Raw genomic sequence first — 19,054 nt, forward strand, 5'->3', positions numbered from 1 at the left:
GGAACGAATGGCTTGGAAAACGATAAGCTGCTTGCTAACGGAACACACCTCTGGTTGTGTTCATTTACCGAGCAGCTGATGTAGAATGCTCGCCAAGCCAGCCGTTCCTCATCAATGATGCTGTATGGCGGATACCATACTGAAAGACTGTGTGAGAGAGAGAGAGAGATCAACGGTTTCGAGTGTCGTGGTTGCTTGAGTGCTTAAGCCGCTTAGCGAGCGTTCTACAAGCTGCTTGGTATAGCTGGTGAACCTTTGGCAAATCTGTTGCGTGAAAATGGCCAAGGTGTATTTCTTCACCGACTGCGGTTTCATTGTTGTCCCTTTATCTCGTTCAGCAGAGCGTGCGTGCGTGCGTGTGACGTCAGCACGTAAAGTCACATCCCAATGGATGAAACCCTGGGGATTTCCTCGTAATTCCGTATGAAATATAACTTTTCATTACATGTGCTCTATAATATGTCCTATAATCAATGATTACATTATTTTACATACAAATACAACTCATATGATGTATAGTTAACGTTGCAGGAATGAGCGGTGTATGACTTCAGCCAAGAGTAGAACTGATCCGTCTTTTCCATCTTTTTTTTTTTAGTAGACGAGGCTTCATTTTTCTAATATCATCCACATTTAGTGTAATTAAAACTTAAACCTTTTTATAATCGAACACATTGTTAAAAAAATTTTTGTTTAACGAAACCAGAGGAGATATTGTTCTTGCCGCCTCTTCTTCTTCTTCTTCGAATATAACTTGCTGTGTGCTGGCTTGCGGCGGCTGCTCGCAGCTGTGTTCCGCGTCAATGGAGCTGGCCTCCACGGTTCGTGCCGGCCTGAGTGCCTGCACGGCCACTCCCCTCAGCCCGTCCGCCCTGCACGATTTGCTGAGGATATGTTTCTCCGCACTTTGCGCTCGCCATCCCCACGAGCCCGAGTTCGGTGCGTCTCTCCGTTCACCGTGACGACATCAGTATTTGTCGGCGAATAGAAAACGTTATGATGACAAACACGTTTCCTTCAGGGAAATGCTCAAAAAAAATTAATTAATTAATAAAAAGGACGATCACGTGATTGTTGTTGATGTCATTTACTTGTGTGACGTCATTGGACACAGATGAGGTGCAAGCCTCTGATCGAGGTAAATGGTGAATAATTCCGTGTCCATTTAATCTTGATTATAATCACGTGATGCTGCGTTGTGGCGAATGTTTTCACACGGGGATCCAAGGTGGAGGTAGCAATCTCAACACCAGGTGTGTTCACCTCCTGCAGCAATCGCTGCACCGCACTGCCGTCTCGACCACGTGAGCACTCGAATCTGAGCCTGGGGAATGACGTTCAACACCCGAATTGGCTCCTGTTCCACCTCTTCGTGGGTTTCTGGTTGTCTTGGCAACGTTCAAACGTGATGATCATTGATATCCCAGAAATGTTCAATTGGATACACACGACGTGGCCAAAAGTATGTGGACGTCCCAATTCGTGGATTTGGCTGTTTCATCCAGGTGTGTAAAATCGAGCACACAGCCACATGCAATCTCCATAGACAAACATTGGCAGGAGAATGGGCCGCACTGAAGAGCTCAGTGACTTTCAACGTGGCACCGTCATGGGATGCCACCTTTCCAACGAGTCACTTTGTCAAATTTCTGCCCCGCTCGAGCTGCCTCGGTCAACTGTAAGTGCTGTTATTGTGAAGTGGAAATGTCTTGGAGCAACAACTGAGCCGCGAAGTGGTAGACCACACAAGCTCTCAGAATGGGACCGCCGAGTGCTGATACGCGTAGCGCAGAAAAATCGTCCGTTGTCGGTTGCAACACTCAGTTCCAAACTGACTCGAAGCAACGTCAGCACAAACGCTGTTCGTCGAGATCTTCATGAAATTGGTTTCCATGGCCGAGCAGCCGCACACAAGCCTAAGATCACCATGAGCAATGCCAAGCATCGGCTGGAGTGGACTCTGGTTCACCGCCATTGGACTCCGGAGCATTGGAAACGTGTTCTCTGGAGTGATGAAACATGCATCACCATCTGGCAGTCTGACGGACAAATCTGGGTTTGGCGGGTATCAGGAGAACGTTACCTGCCCGAATGCATAGTGTCAACTGTAAAGTTTGGTGGAGGAGGAATAATGGTCTGGGGTTGTTTTTCATGGTTCGGGCTTGACCTCTTGGTTCCAGTGAAGGGAAATCTTAATGCTGCAGCATACAATGATATTCTAGACAACTCTGTGCTTCCTGTCTTGGAATTGTGAACAGGACAAGGACAACACTGGAGTCAGACTTATCTTGATAGGTGCAGGGAGAGTATTTGCAGTATTCTTGGCATTTTGAACCGATTGCGTCGATGGGTCGTGCGAATGTATTGGTCCTAAGCGGAGTCGTCGTCATGGGACATTCACTTTTTGGCATATCTCTTGTTGATAGGTGACTTGATAATGTCTTCTGAGGTCATGAACAGTTACGTTCCTCACATTAAAGAGTCTTACAACATGGTTAATGGATGAACCTGCTTGAAGCCATCAAATTATTTAATTCCTCTCGTTTTCTGACGGATGTGGCATTCCAAGGGATTGTTACTCCGCCACCAGAGGTGGACGGAGGTTATGTTTTCACCTGTTAGTCCGTCTGTCTGTTAGCCCGATATCTCAAAAAGTTGTGGATGCATTCGGACAAAATTTAGTGGACAGGTTGGGTGTGTGATGAGGATGAATTGATTCGATGTTAGTGAAGATCTGGATCCAGATACTAGAATTTTAAAAAGTGATTCTTCACCATTCAGGAGAGAAGGCTAAAAACGATATACAACACGATATCTCAAAAAGTTGACATTACAAAACTTGATGGATGAGTTTGGGAGGTGACAAGAACAAGGCACTTAGATTGTTGGTCACGTGCGGATGCAGATTGGGCCTATCGGTGTGTGATACAAAATGTAAACTGTTCCATCTGGCACAAGTATGTGCTCTGAGTGCCGTTCTAGTAAAGAATGCAGGTATTATTATTATTTTTTGGATGTTCCACATGCTGGACCGAGGAATCCAGAGTCAAAAGGAAGCTAACGGTGCCTGATTTGCTCATGCTGAATTATTATTGCACTATTATTTGAAACTTGCACTCAGGTGTTCTGCACATCCCTCATGCCAAAAATGCCCTTCAACAATTACATTATCAATTCTCCATGTTCGGTTTTTTTTATGGAGGAGTGTGTAGTTGTCAAATTAATACTCTGTACAGAGCATTGGTGCTGCCGAGGCAGTCTCGCGGGCTATTCGGTACAATCCTGGACGGGTCACCAATTCCAACACAGGATACTCGAATGGCTCGATCATCCCAGCAAGCTGGTATTTGCCGACCTCGGAAGGATGACAGGCTGAGTCCACCCCACCTGGTATTAATTCAACAGCCAAGCAGGATTTGAACTTGGGACCCTAGTATCCCAAGCTCTTTGTCTCTGCTGATTATGTACAAGATTTTTAGAGTGCTTGTGCACGAATGAATTTAGAATGCAGTGTCTTTTAGGTGAATCTGATGCGTTGAAATGGCTGATTACAAATTTTTTCACTGGCCCACTTTAACTCTTTGGAGTTAGATGTATAAGGTGCACAATGCACACCTCATCCCCCCCCACCCCTCCCCTGCCCCTCTGAGCCTACTTTAGTTTTGTTCGAAAGGGACACCCCCACCCTCAACTTTAGCTGACTGCAAGGGCCCTGAGCAGCGGTTTTCACCCACGGTGTTTGGTCTGAATGTGTTTAAAGATTCCGAGGAGCTTTCATCTCTCAATGGAGCCACGCTGAAACTCTGCCACTTTGGTTTGATGGGTCTCATCCTGGAGGCCGCAAGGCACGCCATGGAGCCGACTGAACTCGGGTATTGTGTTGCTGCTGGGATTGTCATGGGCCACATTTTGAGTTCCTGCTGTTTGAGATTGTGGACTTGTACCCCTCCATTCTGTCTAAATCTTATGCAGAGAGTGTCGACGAATGCAGCAAGTTTGCAGTTTGAAACGCACATTTGCTTATCTTGCAATGCTAGAAAATGTATGTTTTGCTTGCTACTTCGACTTTTGCTGTGGAACATTGCAAGTGAAAACTAAAGTGTTTGCAAAATACAATTCCACGTGATGATATTCCCGCAAGCGGTTTCGACTTGTGCTTCTTTGCCCTCATTAATACCAATTAATCTGGTTAATATGAAGCTTCACCAATTCAAATGTAATTTGAACACAGCGGCCCAATGCACGTTGCTAATCGTTGTTTTTTTTATTTTCAGTGAGCTGCTCGATGAGTACAAGTTTAGCATGGAATGTAAACGTGTCTTCACTTCAGCATATCAGGTTTGAGGTTCTACTTTTAAAATTTCCACGCAAAATACAATAGTTTCATTTCTTTTTGAAAATGTCTGTGTGTGTGTGGTGTGACATTGTGACTTTTTTTGATTCTGTGTTCCTGGTACTGTATTTGTAAGTGTTTAATTAGCTAATCTTGGTACTCGTACCCGATTATCTAGTGTTCTCGTTCAGAATGAGTGAAGGTCAGAGTGCTCGGTTAGCTTGGAGTGTACGTGCTTGTTTTTTTTCTTTCTTTCTTTCATGCTGTGATCACAAGCCGATAGAGGAGATTATCAATACAGAGCATGTCTTTAAGGAGACATTCTTACGGTACATGGATTACAAGTGCATTGGTTCCGAGGGCGTGTACCATTATATAATTGCACGGGCAATTCCTCAAAGTATTTGGCATTTGAACCTGGGATCCCAGCAGTATGAGCCTGTGGTACAGTTGTTGTCATCGTCGTGATTTGTTTGCAGCACGTGGCTGTGCGTTGGCATTGGTTGTCACAGGGACATGGCGGTGCCACTGATTCAGTGCAACCTGCAGGTTAGAGTAGGAATTTGTCATTTGTTCCCAGGTACGGCGATAGCTTGCTTGCTCTTCGTGAAGGAAACCGTGCGATCTACCAACTAATGCTGGCAGATGGGGGAGACAGCTTAACGTCCATCCAAGGGACGGCACACATTGATGAATCACCCGACATACGAAACACCAGGGTAAGAATTTATAGCTCAGTTGGGATTCAAACCCAGGCAAGATAGATCACAGGCGAGGGCACATATGTCTGGGCTTTCCTGCCAGCCCAGTACAGTTGATAACAGAGTGAGATCCGAGTCCGAACTTTCATCCTGGTTCTCCGCTGACAGGGCAATTCATCGTCATATTGTAATTGTCTTTTATTGGAAGGGATGTTAAGTCGGCTATTTCATTTGCGACTACTCGTGGATGTTAAAGTACCCACTGTCTTTGGAAAATAGGCACCGTGTTTCCATGAACAGAGTGGAATCCTGCTCTGGCTTTTCACTGTAAAGGCAGTGGCAAACCACACGTATTTCTTGCCCAGGTGCTTCAGCTGCAACTATTCCAATTGGAGTATGGTACTTGTCAGATCAGAAGTAGAGTTTCGAAATGAAGTTATGAAGGTTTTTTGTTTTTAAATAAAGTTTTGTTTTCCTTCACAGATGCATTTTGAGAAGTTGTCGGATGTTCTTCGTGCGTAAGTGTTTTATAAAGCTCAATAACATTGGAATTGCCATTCTTATTGCATGCTGTGTTTGTTATTTGGCTGTGAGGTGTGGAGACCGTGCTGATATGCTCTTTTCTTAGGTTGTCACCTTCATCTCCAGTCCTGACGGATGTTTCTTGGCGATTGGGTTACTCCATCCGGGTTGGTTCCACTGCCATCATTCACTGGTGTTGTACATCTATTGTTTGTCTGAAATTGTTGTTGGAATTGGAACAATTCCTTGTGAACAAAATGTTTCCAATTCACAAAACTACATGCAGGAATAGAATTCATCGTTGTGCTCAAGCAGGAGCTCGATGTGGGTTGGGAAAGATGGTGCAAAGAGCGACGACGTCAATACTCATACTCGCTGACGGATGTGATGGTTTTGCATCCTCGTGCACCGCTCCACAGGCAACTTGAAGCGTCTCGCACACTCAATTACAAGGATTGTAGCATCTTCCACAGCGTCATTCCATGTACATCGCAAGCATAAGAGTTTTGATGTGATGGCTTTGTTTGTTCTGATGGCTAAATTCAATGTCACGCAATTAGCCATTACCCTCAATTGCACACGAGTGACACCTAATTTTGCGTTCATTAAGAGCATCTCATTACTAAAATAAAAGGTACCAACTTCAATCAAGCTTAGCTCACTGCAGAATAAATAGAGTTCAAAGAACGCCTCACTTGGCTCTGCCTGGATGAGTTTGAGGGTAGTGGAGTAGTGGCTGAAACCCGAAGTCATCCTATCTGATGACTCCATCTTTGCTCTTTACTTCTTCGGGTTCCTTCTGATGACTCCAAAGTCATATTTGGTTTTCCGTTTGATTACCCCATGCAGTCTTGAGAAACGACGACATGGGCGGGGTCTGCGAGTAGCAAATTTGATTGGTCGTGACGACATCAAATGCTGTAATATTTTTGTCCAAGTCTTGCTAAACGGAAGGGTCTTGAAGGTGCCAAAACGTGATTTGTGTTCTCCAGTGTTGATGTGTATACAGTTATTCAATTTAAATTTAAAAAAAAGATTTTTAAGGTTGCACAAATTAGATTCCGGAAGTTTACCACCATTGATGCAGCGTCTTTCACACCACCTTATTTAACATGTTACATTAGTTATTCGTTCCTGTTGTTTGTGCCCTTCATGATGTCCTTAAAAACGGTAGATTTCCTGTGTCGAATGATTTTCAATTTTGCTTGACTGCCAGGCAGGTGGAGTTAAAAAAAAAAAAAAAATTCACTCCTCTGCCACATGTGCAATCGGGCCAAATTCACAGCAAAGTATGGCTAAATTACAGGTTTGTTTTCTGGTTTGTGTTCAAGCTCCAACATTCAATTGAAATGAAGTTGTTCCTCGATCATAAACTTCTGTTTGTTGACTGACTGACAAACAGACAGATGCTTAACGACTGCTTTCAGCTTTGCTTGTGTGAAAGGAGGGGGTCGGGAGGGGGAGGAGGGGGTGAGATTTGGATGATTGTTGTGTGGTGTTATCTTATTCCATTATGAGAGGTGGTTATTTATGTCTTTAACCAGGTCATCCTGTGATTTTATAATTAAATAATGTGGATTTAATTTTTTTAATTTCAGTTTGTTTTTTTCAGAACAATTTTTTGCACAGAGTTGATCAACTAAATTATGAAATAATGTTTCACAGTGAGGTGAGTTTCTGAAAATACACTCTACAAATGATTAGTGCAAGCTTTCATCCCACCCACTAAGTATAAAACAAAATGGTTTTAAAAGTCGTGTTTCTACAGAACATGATGTCACCTTCATCAAAGGATGTGTCGTTCAGCTGCAGTCCGGAACAACTTCAGGTACGTGGGTGTACAAAGTGTCAACCTGATCAACACCCTGCACCACCTCTTGTATGCCACTATTACATCACTATGGTTAGGGGGGGGAGCTTCCTTGAATGAGCTTCAGATCAGTATTTTTACCCTCGCTGAAGGATTCGGAGAGGGTATTGCATTTGGGTCCGTCTGTTTGTCTGCACAGAACTTTCATGTTTTTCTCTGTAACCGCTCGTAGGATTGAGACAAAATTTTCACCATCGGTGCGAGTACTCATGTAGAACGTTTCAATGATAATTATGATGTCATAGGTCACGTAGTGTGGCAGTCATATTGGAAAAAATTACCCCTGTGCGGGAGTGACGGTCATCTCTGCGAGAAAATATATAGCCTCCTGAAGGTAGGGCAGTTTTGCAAACTTTGAAATCACGTGACGCGAAAACGAAAGCGAATATCGAAAATCCGGCCCAACCAAATTTAGATATTGTCCCATAGATTCATATGCCACAATCAAATTCAAGATCGCTTGAGAAATGTAGGAGGAGATAGATTTTGAAAAATCGTCATTTTCGCATTTTTTGCCAACTTTGAAGTCACGTGACACGAAAACGAAAGTGAATATCGAAAATCCGGCCAGATCAAAATTTAGATATTGTCCCATAGATTCATATGCCACAATCAAATTCAAGATCGCTCGAGAAATGGCGGAGGAGATAGAATTTGAAAATCGTCATTTTCGCAACTTCAAAGGCCTCGTGACCTTGACCTTCGGTGACCTTGAAAGTCATACCATCGTGTACGTCTCATCGACCTCTATCAGGATCACTAGTGACCAGATCTCCCGCTTCAACTTCATTGTGAATGGACGGACGGACGGATCGTCACCTCTCCTCTCAACACCAATATTATTAGGTCATGCTCGAAGAGATGACCTAAAAACGGAAAGACTTTGCACCTCTGTATATCTGAAACCGCACCAAGGAAAAAATAGAAACTTGGCACAAAGCAAGTACTCCTCATGGGGAATGTGTGATTTTTTTAATGACGTCATAGGTGCCTTCATTATGGTCATAATTGCACATGTAGAACGCCACATCTGATCAGTATGAACGTTTTTGAGGGTCATCTAGGGATAAAATGGTCCACAGAAAAAAAATTCATGACATCATCGGTCACGTGATTCAGCAGCCATATTGTTAAAAAAAAAAACCTTCAAAAATCTTCTCTGAAGTCGCTGAACAGAGCGAGGTGAAACTTTACATGTATGACCGCCTGTCCATGAAAAACAAAAGTTTCACACATGTCTGGTTACATGGTTTGGCAGCCATATTGGATTTACCCAAAAACGTATAAAAATTTTCTCCAGAACAGCTGGACAAATCGAGGGGAAACTTCACACAAGTGTTCCCCAAGCCATGGATGTACAAGTGGCACATAGCAAGTACTCCTGGGGAATGAGTGTTATTTTTATGACATCATTACAAATGTAGAATGCTACATCTGATCAGTATAATTTTTTTTTAGGGTCATCTCAGGATAAAATGGTCCATAAAAATGTTTTTGATGACATTATCGGTCACTTGATTCGGCAGCCGTTTGTTTTATTTTATTTTTAAACCTTCAAAAATCTTCTCTGAAATGGCTGAAAATATTGAGGCGAAACTTTACACATATAACCACCTATCCATGAGGAACAAACGTCACACATATGATGTCATAGGTCACATGGTCCAGCAGCCATATTGGATTTACCTGAAAACCTATAAAAATATACCACTCAAAAGAAGTCCTGGTGAGGATTTGCAATCTCTGATTGCTCTTTTTCTTCTTGTTTTTAAACTAAGTATACGACCTCCAAACTGTCACTCCAAACTTTACTTTGATACTGGAAACTCCATTAACATTTCAGAACTGATGTACAATTTTCTGTGGGCATGCATTGAAATTTGACCACTGTTGTGAATATTAAAATTGTAACTTTCAGTTACAGGGACAAAGTGGAATAAAAGTTTGTACTTTAAAAGTGAAATTCCTTTAACGTAAGACTCAGGCATTTTGAATAGAGACCATTATTTATGGGAAGTTTTAATCTCGCCTCGCTCTTGGTGCATGACCTTTGCCTGCAGGATCTCATTGCGAAGCTGAAGGATGCAATGAAGAGCATTGAGAAAGCAGGACAAGCATAAGGACGTTCGATGAAGAGCAATCGGTGGACGATACGGCATTTGTTGGCGTACCGATGTTCGTTCTAACATTCCAGAATAATTGCACCGTTTATTCTCCTCTCATGTGCTTCTTGTGGTGTGCTGGAAAACTTCAGTGTAGTTTGCTTCATCACGACACAATTGTATGCATCTTTTTATACCAGCCAAGAACATTACTTCAAGAAAACTTCCTTCAATTCCCCTTTTCCCAATAAACACCTAAAACTGTACTTTGATTTCTTTCCCTCATGAGGATGATCCGTCCACCAACTGGTGACCAAGCACCTCTCCAACACCAGGGCAATCAACCACAGCTTGAAGGTTTTAAAATTATTTGCAGTTATGAACCACAGAAATATTGTCACATTACTATATCATAACTTACAGGTGACTGTAAATATCAGGTATGCAGTTATCACTGACCTATATGGTCTGTTTTAGTTTGTATTTTCGTTTTTTTTTAATCGACAATTCCTGTGGGATTTTAACTAAGTAAATACATACTGGAAGTTGATAATTGGTTCAAGATTTTATTAGAGATTAAATACTTTAAATCATATATAGTATAAACCTTTTTTTTCTTTTTAAAGAATGGCTCAATGTAGCAAGTTGGCTGTTCATATTAACTAACTCTCAAAGTCCATTGCTGTCATGATATAACCATTACCTTGGCAAATGTTTGCTTGTGTCCATGAGTTGTACATATTAGTCAACAGAAGAACAGGGCTTGCCCAGAGAAGTAGAAATCTTTGAAGTATTTGCTGATGAGAAATTAGAGAAGACATGCTTAATCACAATCATACCAACCTGAAACTGCCATTCCTATGACTGTGCACAAAAAATAACACCTTCAAATAAACAGAGTAAACATGTACACTGCTGCCACTACGTAGAAGGATCAGGTGCGTTTTGTACAAACTCCGATCGGTGCGTGCCGTCACAGTATGGAGCTTTTGAGGTTTGCTTGCACCCACATAGTGGTACGGTCTTGGTCTCGCGAACAGTGAACTTGAGAGATTTTATGCCTGTACCCGATCGCCGATGGCTTCCATCGCAGAAAGGCTGGTAAAAACACAAGTCATGTCACATAGCCTTAGATTTCTACATGGAACTGAATTGCTTCATAATGAATTGTGGGGATTGTGTGTTGTTATGCAAGTAGAGGCAAAGCCTGGTGTGTCTGGCAGACGAGGAAACTTGGACATAGGAGGATGCGTTTATCCCCACATGCCTCTGCATCATTCACACCTCATTAACTTTTATCAGTTTACTTATCTTCTGCTGAATATCAATACATGAGGGGTGTTCAAAAGGTTATTGGAACAATATACAGTTCAATTAAATGCCAACACTTTTGTTATTTTTCAATATATTTTAAGTGTATATAATAATTAGTAAGAAACTTGTTTCCTTATTAATATCATCTCCCTTTTTTCACCCGTTATACAATATCCAGGCTCATGGAAGAGTAAGGTGAAGGTGGGGGAACTCTTGGCCACAATAAGCAAGGGAATGAATGAACAGCAAAAGGTTGAAGAAAACACAGTAACCTGCCAGTAATGATTGTGTTCAGTATGGTTAATGTAGGTTTTAAAACGAATACAGATTGCAGGTAATGATGAGGGATGACATGAGATGACTGAGTGCACCGCCTGCTTGAAGCCCTGATGAAGGGATAAGGGATGTAAAACAAATGTGGAATTGACTGCTGTAGATATTGTTTTGAACCTCAATTTATAGACATTACATTCTCTCTTTTACATTAATACTTCATCCATTGGATTGTGTGGAGTTCATTACCTCCGCCATAAAAGGTGGATGGAGGTTACGTTTTTCACCACTGTTTGTTTGTCCTTGTCTGAGCAGGATATCTCAAAAAGTTATGAACAGATTTGAAGAATTTGGTGGACAATTCAGGTGTGTGACAAGGATGAATTGATTACATTTTTTTTGATGATCCAAATACGAAAATTTAAGCAATTCTTCATCTTTGAGAGATGGGGCAAAAACGATATATAATCACTAATCAGGTATGGGAGCATGCGCCGGAGCAGCGCGTCGCTGCGTCCACTTTCCGCCAGTATTTCAGGGGCCTCCGTCTGTCCATACCCCAGGCAGATGCCTGGCCCATCCCCATCTCCTTGAGATTCTGATACACAGTACGATATGTCAAAAAAGTTTTGGGACGGGTTATGACGAAACTTGGTGGATGAGTTGGTTAGGTGATGAGCCGATTCTATTTTGGTTCAGGTCTGGATCCAGATCCGGCCTATCAGTGGGATACAAAACCTTAACTGTTCAGCCTGGCGGAAGTATGCGCTCTTCCGAGTGCTGTTCTCGGTACAGATGTTATTTTTATACAGGCCATGCAAATAGTGATCGTTTGTTCATGCGAAAAGCAATAAGCCACAGAATCATTTATTTACTTTGTTTAAAGTGATCTAAGGTTCATGGAGGAGCTTGTACATACACCACCTGCAGAACACAGACTGGAGGAGACGAATGTACATTGACACAAATTATGAGGACATCAGTAGACAATATGTAGATGCATATGGGATTTGAACCTTGGTTCCTTGAACCATGAGCCAGTGGTTTATATGGGAATACCACCAGGGCAACCACAAAAGTATTGAAAAATAAATGATAAAATGGTTTTAAAAGCTGCACCTTTTGTTTTACCTTTAGATAAAACTTCAATGACAAAAATACTTTCCTTATTACATGCACCAAAGGTTTAAATGCTGTTTTTTATTGTAAATGTGCAATTTTACACTTGTTCAATAATAAGCCAATACTTATACCTGTGTGATATGATTGAAATTAATATGCTACTTTTGAAATCGGTGCGTATCGCTCAGTAACCACCGGTAGCTGAAGAGTTTGGGGCGAAATAAAGTATATTGTTACAATTGTGGAGGTTGAATCTAATGAGGAATATAGCATTGTGTGGAGTTGCTTGGTCCATGGAAGAGTAGGAGGAATCTCAATGTAGTAAGTAGGGAACCTGTGAGCTTAAGTGTTATGTGTCACCACACGAGGGGTGGTGCGGTGTTAATTCACCTGGAGAGTAAGAATAAGTTCCCCAGTATGTGATTTTTGCCTATGTTTTCATATTTCAAAATCGGCAACAAAGGTGGAGAACGTGTCCCTGAAACCACAACAAACGGGCAGAAAGCCCATCCTTCAAAGGCTGACAAGCGAAGCCCCGCCTTCCCGGGTTTGGTGCGAGCAGGCCGCGCGCCAGAGGAAGGATAAATAGGACAGAGGAGATAGGCGAGAAGGAGAGAGCGCACAGGAGAGGTTGTGCATCTTAAGAGGAAGGAGTAGCAGGCTTGGTATTTTGGGAGACCCTTCTGACTACTGTGTAGGAAGAGGCTTCCAACGACTGCATAGGACGATATATCGGCATAATTGAGGTCAAAGGAAAGAGGTTGCGCATCTTGAGGAAGGAGGAGTTGGCTTGGTATTTTGGGAGAGCCGTGATCAGAGTGGAGGCACGAGGTGCATTGTTTGGAGAGGTGAGAGCGGAGGTTGAGCACACACCGAAGAGGACGACACTGCCATTGAATTAGTGTTCAGGCGGTTTGGCTCGCGTGGTGAAGGAAGACGCCGGCTTTTTGCTTTTGGTCGGTTCGATGAGGACGATCGGAGCACCCGAAGCTGTTACAGTGGGGCTTTGAGTCTTGATGTGGAGTGCCGCTCATGGATTGCCTGGCGTGCGTTCGTCCCGCTACGAGAGAAGCACCTTAATTCTCGTTCCACAAGCATCTGCTCTGGGCCAAGCAAAGTAAAGGAATAGTTTGGAGGAATAGTAAAGTAAAGGAATAAATAGTAAATAGTTTAGAGGAGGAATAAAAAAGTAAAGGAATAGTTTTTCTTTTCAGTTTGTGTCACTTTTGTCTGCATTTGAGTCTGTGTGAGGAGGTGCCTCGACTGTGGGATTTATTTTATTATTATTATTATCATTAACCTCCGCCATCGAAGATCGGAGGTTACGGTTTTCACCCCTTTCTGTTTGTTATCTTGCCAAAACGAAGTTTTTGCAAGATATGTTAGTCAGCTTGTATGATTTATTTTTTTTTTTTGTCTGTAATCATGTATAAAAAAATTCTGCAGAGCACAGTTATCATTTGAAATTTTTGTAACTTCGCATATCAGAGGCCTATAGAGGTCCCTTTCAGTGCACAAAATTTTGAAGGTCAAGGTCAAAGGTCAAGGTCACTTTGTCGCAAATCAGGGGAGTCGACGAAACCCTTATTTTTTGAGTAATTTTGATCGGATCGTCTTCAAACTTCATGGGAATATAGTTCATGATCTGGCGCTCAGCTGATTAATTTTTGGTGGCGATTGGCCTTGACCTTCATGGTTAGCGCCTCAGGTCAAACATATTTGACCCCAAGGTCAAATTTTCAAGTTTTAGGAACCATATCGTGTAGTACCTCAAATTGAACACCTCGATGAGTGCTTTCTAGATATGTCAAGCTTGAGACATTATGACGTCATTTGGTGACGTTATGAGGCAAAAGCATATTTTTCATGGTTACTCTGTAGAACGATTCTCATCGGAATCTCTCGTAGGCAGATATTCCTCAAGGAGTCGCTCCTGGTGGATAGCAGCTCTGTTCACCTCAGTGTGACCTTAAAGAAGTCACACGTGGTCACCTTTTGGCAAGATACGGGTCACCCTGCGGGTGACATTGGTTTATTTTTTTGTTTGTGAACAGTATTACGGAAAAACTCCTCGATGGATTTCGACAAAACTTGATGGGGGGGTTACGTATGGTCCAACGATCATGCCATTAGAATTTGGACTTGGTCCCCCCCCCCAAAAAAAATTGTTAGAGAAAAAAAATAATTTTTTTTTTTGCATTTCTACATGTTTTAAGTGATTTCCAACCCCCCCCCCCCCCCAAAAAAAAAATAATGTTGGAGAAAAGAACTATAACTATCAACACTGTTGACATCATATTTAATGAATAAGATACAAGGTTCACTTGAGTGACCCAGCAGTATTGGCGGCGGAGGTTTTGCACTCTCCCGAGTGCTCCCCCTCTAATTATCTTCTGAATTATTATCGGTTGTAAATATTCATTTATTTTCATTAAATGTATAACTTTTAAGAGACTAGCATTGTGCTGTCTTGGTGCAGTGCCTGTGCTGTGCTCCTCCCCATGCCCCTCCTGGGTGGATCATCTCTCTGCCATTACGTCACGTTAACGCGCGCACATTAATCTGAGTCCTGGTTGCAGCCTTCAAGGAAGAAGCTTTGCCATTCATCCAGGTCGGGGTTAAACGCCCTGGACACGACAATATTGTGTGTGAGATCAGGATTGTTACCTGAAATGGCCCACAAAGCTCTAAAAGAAGTCGAAAATACTTGGAGAAATATCTGAGGGAAAGGGCTGTGCTTCTGTACAACGGAAGACTTGGAAAACTTTCATCTCGTCAAACGGGCAGCTGCTCGTACTGCAAACTCCCAACCATGTGGGCAAGGCCTGAGTGGATTGCCGTGTGTTCCTTAACCTCCGGCGGATAGCGACCAGTGAATGGACTGTGTATCTGGATTGAGTGCTTCTGAACATCGATGGGAAGGACAAATCTGGGCCTTGTAATTGTACAGGGAAAGTTTAAAAAGATATTTACTATTAGTCATGTTGGGAGGGGGAGCCACAGTAGCTATGAGGGCTGTTATAAATATAGTTTGTTTGGTTCTGCATGGGTGAAACTCCTTCCGTATTTTTGTAATGACCCATCCGAAGTTTTCGTGTGTTCGTACTCAGAAAGGCATACCCTGATTGGCGGGAATTGAGGTGCTATTCCGATATGCTGATTCGTTTATTAACCCATTTCATCCATCCATCCATCGGGACCATACTCTGGGCAGAGCGTTGGTGCTGCCTATGTAGTCTCCTTGGCGATTGGGCACAATCCTGGACGGGTCGCCACTCCGACACAGGATACCAGCAAGCTGGAACTCATTTTGCCGACCTCGGAAGGATGACAGGCAGAGTCAACCCCACCTGGTATTAATTCAACAGCAAAGTGGGATTTGAACTCGGGATCCATTTCATCCGGATGGGGTGTAATACTAACGCAATAACGTATCATGACCACGATGATGTGAATTACTCCCATGGTAGTTTTTATTATGAGCTGTTTTTGTAGAAGGTAGCCATGTACAAAAGGTTGTTACCGTGATTTGATGTCCTCAAGGCAGGAGACCGTGTGTGTACGTCGGTGTCATGTATCCGCCTTTGCTGGTCAGCAGATTCGTCTGTATTGGTTATCATGGTGGAATGGCATTTGTATTCATTTACATCACGAGTGTTTGTTAACATTTCATTTTGTTATATTAATGGTGTAGTATTAATTTGTGATTGCAATGAAAACATAGAGATTGAATTTATAAGAAGACGGGGGAGATTGTAAAAGGGGGAGCGGGGAAGAGGAAAAGGAGAAGGAGGGGTTTCCCTGATCGGAATGGAAGGCTGTGACGTTCATTCATCCCTCGTGGGCGATTTATAATCGCTGTAGAAAACTGCTCGAGTCATCACCGAGACGGGACTTGCTATCTATCCTTCGGTGGAATTCTTCTTCGATCGTTTCACAAGATGTCGAGGAGAACTTGTGTGCCATTGCGAGCTGTGGCGGCATCGTTTTCATGTTATAATATGTAAATATTCTCGATCTCAGGTTGATCGGGAGTTTTCCGTAACCGGGTGCAACCGGAAGAGAGACGAGCGGGTTATTCGGTCGCGGGTGGAATAAAGAATGGACTCGGATTCCGAACGCCTCGGACGTCTTTTCCTTACACGTTAAAGATCCGCATGCTTGGCGTTTTGGGTGCGAACGACCGCCATGTGTTGGTGTCTATCGGACGCGTTTCACTCAACCGAGATCTTCTGTGCCCGGTGTTGTGCTGAAAAGGGCAACCCCTATCGCTGGTAGCGATTCTTCACCTCATTGGTACCTTCGTGTGGTTCGTGTGTAAAGAGCTCGTTTGCCTTTGTGGTTCCTTGCACGTCTCACGTTGCCTTACACGGGTTGGTGCAGCTCGACCGAAGAGTCTGGAGTCGATTTCTTCTTGGATCCTTCATCAACATTCCTGTTGGATTCCAGAGGGATAGTCAGCTAAGTACCTCGGCAACTCACCATTCCCTTGTGGCATTTGAACTCCCTTGAGACAAATTCCGGTCACTTGTACGTTCACGACTCCGACCGCTGATGCAGTGCCCCCTGTTACTCGTTTTTTTAACCTCAGCGATTCAACAGCAGGAGAGGAGCTCGAACCCAAGACCCTAAGATCTTAAGCCAGCCACCAAAACCGTTAAGCCGACACCAGGCTCCACCAATGAATGCTCAGGTGAAATAAAAAAAAATTCTCCAAATATCACTTTCCTTTGCAGAGTTTTTTTTTTCTTCTTCATTTACAGTTTTTTGTTGTTGTAATATGGACAGATCACCCCCAAAATGAATATTTTGAAATAAAGTTTTCAAAATATTCAGCGGGATCACACCCCCGGACCTCCCTCAGAAAATCTCCTTTTTTCCTTTTCCAAAAGTTCTGCACCTTCCAGACCACAAGAGAAATTGTATGAGATTTTTGCATCCATTGGTAAAAGTTGAAACGTGTGTGTGTGTACTTGTGCGTGTTATCCACGGCCAACGCGAGAATGTACAAACAGTAAATTGGTAGGGCCGGTCGTGCCGTGGATTGTTCATTTGGTCCGGCGCGACTTTGGTAACTTCCGCTCGGTTACGCTGGATCCGAGTCGGTGATAGCGACTGGATTCGGACAAATTTGTTCGAGGGTGTCGTTTTCCCCGGTAGTTGAACGATGTGGGTTTTTCGGTATATTGAAATTAGGCAATTAACTCCACCCCATGCCATCGAAAATTGGCGACCACGGTCTGCGAAGGGACCCGTGAACTCTCGGAATCCGAGAGTCACGACCTAAATTCCGGGTGTTCGGTGAGAGACTACTCCACTGTTCCACCGAGTGGTCATTTATCACCACCGAATCCCGGCCCACAACAATATTACCCGACGAGGTACACGACACACCTTTACCTCCATCTCAAGGTCGGTTCACGGTGCTGCCAGAGCTGTTTCATGGCAAGGATTATCACGGGTGGTTTGCCATTTCTTGCCCAGCGGTGGTCTGAGAATGAGTTCAGGGTTGCCAGGTTGGTTCAGGGTGCCGGCGATAACTCCCCGACTGTTCATGAAAAACACGGGCTGATCGATCTTTAACGTTCACTATCAATGCCAGCAGACGAGAAGACACCCGGCTTAAGGGACTTCCGAGGCAGTGCTTACTTTGTGCTGCAACCCCATTCCCGCGAATCGCCAATCTGACGGTCGGCTCGGGAATCCGACCCAGACTACACAGCTCAAAGGTAAGCACGCCCACCTGCACACCGTGCATCGTACCTGCTTTTTACTGAAGCCACACGCACACCAGAAGTACGGTTTTCCGGCATCACAGGTAACCAGGTACGGTCCCTTTTTGACCACCCGGCCCTTGGGACCACCCTGGGGCGCCGTGGAGTCTCCAAACTTCCGGAGTCGGATCTGTAACAGATGGAAGCACGACAGTCGTGAGCCGCCACCTGTACGGGCAGTGCTTTACTGGTGACAACACCGGACTGAGACTCCTCCATCATCAATTATAATGTCGTGATAGTTGTAGTAACTAGTTACAGTAACTGTTTCTGCTGCCATGACCTTTCCAGGGAGACCATTCCATGCATCAACTACTCTCTGAGTGAAAGACCCCTCCCCTGCCTTACTACCGTCTTAACTCTCCTCTTCATTCCTCTCATGCGAAGAGCCCCTGTCCCATCACCGTCTCCTCTGCTCAATAATTAATTCTTCTGCACTTTTGTCTTTACCCTTCATCATCATCATCATCATCATCATCGACAAAGTTTACACGTATCCGAACCTCGAGGCCTACCATAATACCTGCAGGCCTGGAGGTAACGAGTCCCACTCGAATCGTCCTGCAAAGACCCGCAAAGACCCACGACTCGCGGTGCTCACAAGTAGAAAGGACATCCTGGAGACCTGGCCCGGCAGATGAAACAACACTTCCTGTCCACTAACCACGTGTCTCTTATTCCAGCGTGCAGATTCGCTGCAAGGCGATATCGCGTACAGTGTTAGACTTATTCCCGGGTGCAGATTCGCTGCAAGGCGATATCGCGGACAGTAAGACTTATTCCCGCGTGCAGATTCGCTGCAAGGCGATATCGTGTACAGTGTTCGACTGATCAGTGGTTAATACCCCACAACAAAATTAATGTTCTGTCCTTGCCTACAAGGGGGGGGGGCACTGCAGCAGCGGCACAGCCGCGTCCTCAGCCAATGATGCTACTCGCAGCCTTGCGTGGAGTACGACGAGAGAAGATGCATGAAATGATCACACAATGCCCCCATGCGGTGGAGCAGGGCAGGAATGCGGGGTTTCTTGAGGTTTCCAACA

General features: G+C 43.8%; 2 protein-coding genes across 3 annotated transcripts; one reads left to right on the plus strand and one right to left on the minus strand.

Annotated features, from left to right (window-relative positions):
- Nucleotides 1–716: 716 nt before the first annotated feature.
- On the plus strand, nucleotides 717–9,794 carry COMMD3 (COMM domain containing 3). 2 transcript variants are annotated; one of them, XM_085876685.1, is made up of 8 exons: nucleotides 717–939; nucleotides 3,761–3,872; nucleotides 4,275–4,338; nucleotides 5,518–5,552; nucleotides 5,663–5,723; nucleotides 7,169–7,225; nucleotides 7,325–7,384; nucleotides 9,487–9,794. In XM_085876685.1, the coding sequence occupies exons 1-8, from the start codon at nucleotides 804–806 to the stop codon at nucleotides 9,544–9,546; spliced, it is 585 nt and encodes a 194-aa protein (XP_085732811.1). In that variant the 5' UTR covers nucleotides 717–803; the 3' UTR covers nucleotides 9,547–9,794. The 2 variants fall into 2 exon arrangements, with proteins under 2 accessions (XP_085732811.1, XP_085732812.1); XM_085876686.1 differs by lacking the exon at nucleotides 717–939 and adding an exon at nucleotides 964–1,138.
- Nucleotides 9,795–10,078: 284 nt separating this feature from the next.
- Nucleotides 10,079–18,721, minus strand: CISD3 (CDGSH iron sulfur domain 3). The gene is made up of 3 exons (XM_085876687.1): nucleotides 18,535–18,721; nucleotides 18,001–18,141; nucleotides 10,079–10,626 (listed from the first exon to the last, which is right to left on the minus strand). Exons 1-3 carry the CDS (start codon nucleotides 18,625–18,627, stop codon nucleotides 10,450–10,452), a joined length of 411 nt encoding a protein of 136 aa, XP_085732813.1. The 5' UTR covers nucleotides 18,628–18,721; the 3' UTR covers nucleotides 10,079–10,449.
- Nucleotides 18,722–19,054: the final 333 nt, after the last annotated feature.

This window comes from Eptatretus burgeri, chromosome 4 (assembly GCF_056783735.1).
Source record: "Eptatretus burgeri isolate ZD-2024b chromosome 4, Ebu_testis_v1, whole genome shotgun sequence".
NCBI lineage: Eukaryota > Metazoa > Chordata > Myxini > Myxiniformes > Myxinidae > Eptatretus > Eptatretus burgeri.

What these genes read in the sequence shown, in the direction of transcription:
- COMMD3 (XM_085876685.1), top strand. Translation starts at nt 804, where the DNA reads ATGGAGCTGGCCTCCACGGTTCGTGCCGGCCTGAGTGCCTGCACGGCC. An exon ending in TCCCCACGAGCCCGAGTTCG is followed by an intron (nt 940 to 3,760) that starts GTGCGTCTCTCC and finishes ATGTGTTTAAAG; the next exon opens with ATTCCGAGGAGCTTTCATCT. An exon ending in TTGTCGGATGTTCTTCGTGC is followed by an intron (nt 5,553 to 5,662) that starts GTAAGTGTTTTA and finishes CTCTTTTCTTAG; the next exon opens with GTTGTCACCTTCATCTCCAG.
- CISD3 (XM_085876687.1), bottom strand. Translation starts at nt 18,627, where the DNA reads ATGTCCTTTCTACTTGTGAGCACCGCGAGTCGTGGGTCTTTGCGGGTC. An exon ending in CGTTACCTCCAGGCCTGCAG is followed by an intron (nt 18,142 to 18,534) that starts GTATTATGGTAG and finishes CATCTGTTACAG; the next exon opens with ATCCGACTCCGGAAGTTTGG. An exon ending in GTGGCTTCAGTAAAAAGCAG is followed by an intron (nt 10,627 to 18,000) that starts GTACGATGCACG and finishes TGTTTTTACCAG; the next exon opens with CCTTTCTGCGATGGAAGCCA.